The sequence below is a fragment of the Rhincodon typus genome, chromosome 10, assembly GCF_021869965.1.
Source record: "Rhincodon typus isolate 14 chromosome 10, sRhiTyp1.1, whole genome shotgun sequence".
Taxonomy (NCBI): Eukaryota; Metazoa; Chordata; class Chondrichthyes; order Orectolobiformes; family Rhincodontidae; genus Rhincodon; species Rhincodon typus.
Window position 1 is genome coordinate 79,618,018 of NC_063341.1, and position 1,688 is coordinate 79,619,705.

The following is a 1,688-nucleotide window of genomic DNA, read 5'->3' on the forward strand; positions in this document are numbered from 1 at the left end:
AGATGGGCTTCAGATAGGTTTCACAGGTCGGCGCAACATCGAGGGCCGAAGGGCCTGTACTGCGCTGTAATGTTCTATGTTCTATATGTTCTATGAGTTTGGAAGGTGCTGTCTAAAGATCTTTGGTGAATTTCTGCAGTTCATCTTGTAGATAGTACACACTGCTGCTACTGAGCGTCGGTGGTGGGGGAGTGAATGCTTGTGGATGTGGTGCCAATCAAGCAGGCTGCTTTGTCCTGGATGGTATAAATCTTCTTGAGTGTTATTGGGGCTGCACTCATCCGGGCAAGTGGGGAGTATTCCATCTTCGTCCAGACTTGTAGATAGCGGACAGGCTTTGAGGAGTCAGGAGGTGAGTTACTCGCTGCAGTATTCCCAGCTTCTGGCCTGCTCTTGTAGCCACTGTATTTATGTGGTGAGTCCAGTTGAGTTTCGGGTCAATAGTAACCCCTAGGATGTTGATAGTGGCGGATTCAGTGATGGTAACACCATTAAATGCCAAGGGGTGGTGGTTAGATTGTCTCTAAAAATTCTTAAAAGATTCTTAGCTACTGTTTCAAAATTCCAATAGGTCATGACTCTCTGTGAGAAGAATAAATTCTCCTCATCTCTGTGTCAAATGTGTATCCCCTTATTTTTACACAATAACCCCTAATTCTAGATTCTCCCACAACAGGAAACATCCTGTCCATATCCACTTGGTCAAAACCCCTCAGAACTTTACCTGTTTCAATCAAGTTGCCTCTTATTCTTCTAAACTCCAGTTAATAAATGTTTAGCTTGTCCAATCTTTCCTCGCCAGAAAGCCCATTCATTTATCCATTCCCACACTGTGTTCGCTGACCTAAATTGGTTCTCAGTGGATTGGCACCACATCCACTCCCTCCACAGTGACGCTCAGTAGCAACACTGCATATTGTCTACAAGATACACCGCAGAAATTCACCAAAGATCCTCAAACAGCACCTTCCAAACCCACAACCATTTCCATCTAGAAGGACAAGGCTGCAGATGCATGGAAACTACCTGCACGTTCCCCTCAAGCCACTCACCATCCTGACTTGGAAATATATCTCTGTTCCTTCACTGTCACTGAGTCAAAATCCTGGAATTCCGTCCCTAATGGGATTGTGGATTTACCTACAGCAGGTGGACTGCAGTGGTTCAAGAAGGCAGCTCATCACCGTCTTCTCAAGGGCAAATAGGGATGGGTCATAAATACTGACCCAGCCAGTGATGCACATGTCCCATGAGTGAATAATAAAAAGATAGAATTCAAACAACTCCTGGATTATTCTGTGTTGGCATTTATGGTCAAATATCTGGGCACCTTTGAAACAGAGGGTATCAAAATGTATTTTTTGAACAGGATCAGTTATACTTTCTGCTATGGTTTTGGGTTTTGAATTCTGGAAAATATCTTTCTTTCCAGTTCGGATGAAGCCTTTAGTAAAGTAAACATGAACTACCGCACGAAGAATGGGTTGTCTCTACTTCATCTCTGCTGCATTTGTGATGGTGAGTCACTTCCAGACTCAACTATCCCAGAGACTTCCTAGCACTCTCCCACTCTCAACACTTCCACATCTCCTTCTGTCTCCTCAACCTCTCCACCTCCACTCCTGTCTCTTCAACCTCAACCTCTCCACCTCCACTCCTGTCTCTTCAACCTCAATCTCTCCACCTCC

At 44.7% G+C, this 1,688-nt stretch overlaps 1 protein-coding gene across 1 annotated transcript in view; it reads left to right on the forward strand.

Annotated features, from left to right (window-relative positions):
• Positions 1-1,406: 1,406 nt before the first annotated feature.
• The window catches only part of tnni3k (TNNI3 interacting kinase), a gene marked incomplete at its 5' end in the record, with an annotated part of 94,328 nt that continues 94,046 nt past the window's right edge, over positions 1,407-1,688 (forward strand). Inside the window, one exon of the mRNA XM_048601573.1 lies at positions 1,407-1,518. Coding sequence (XP_048457530.1) covers positions 1,407-1,518 — 112 coding nt within the window. The remainder of the gene's footprint in view (positions 1,519-1,688) is intronic.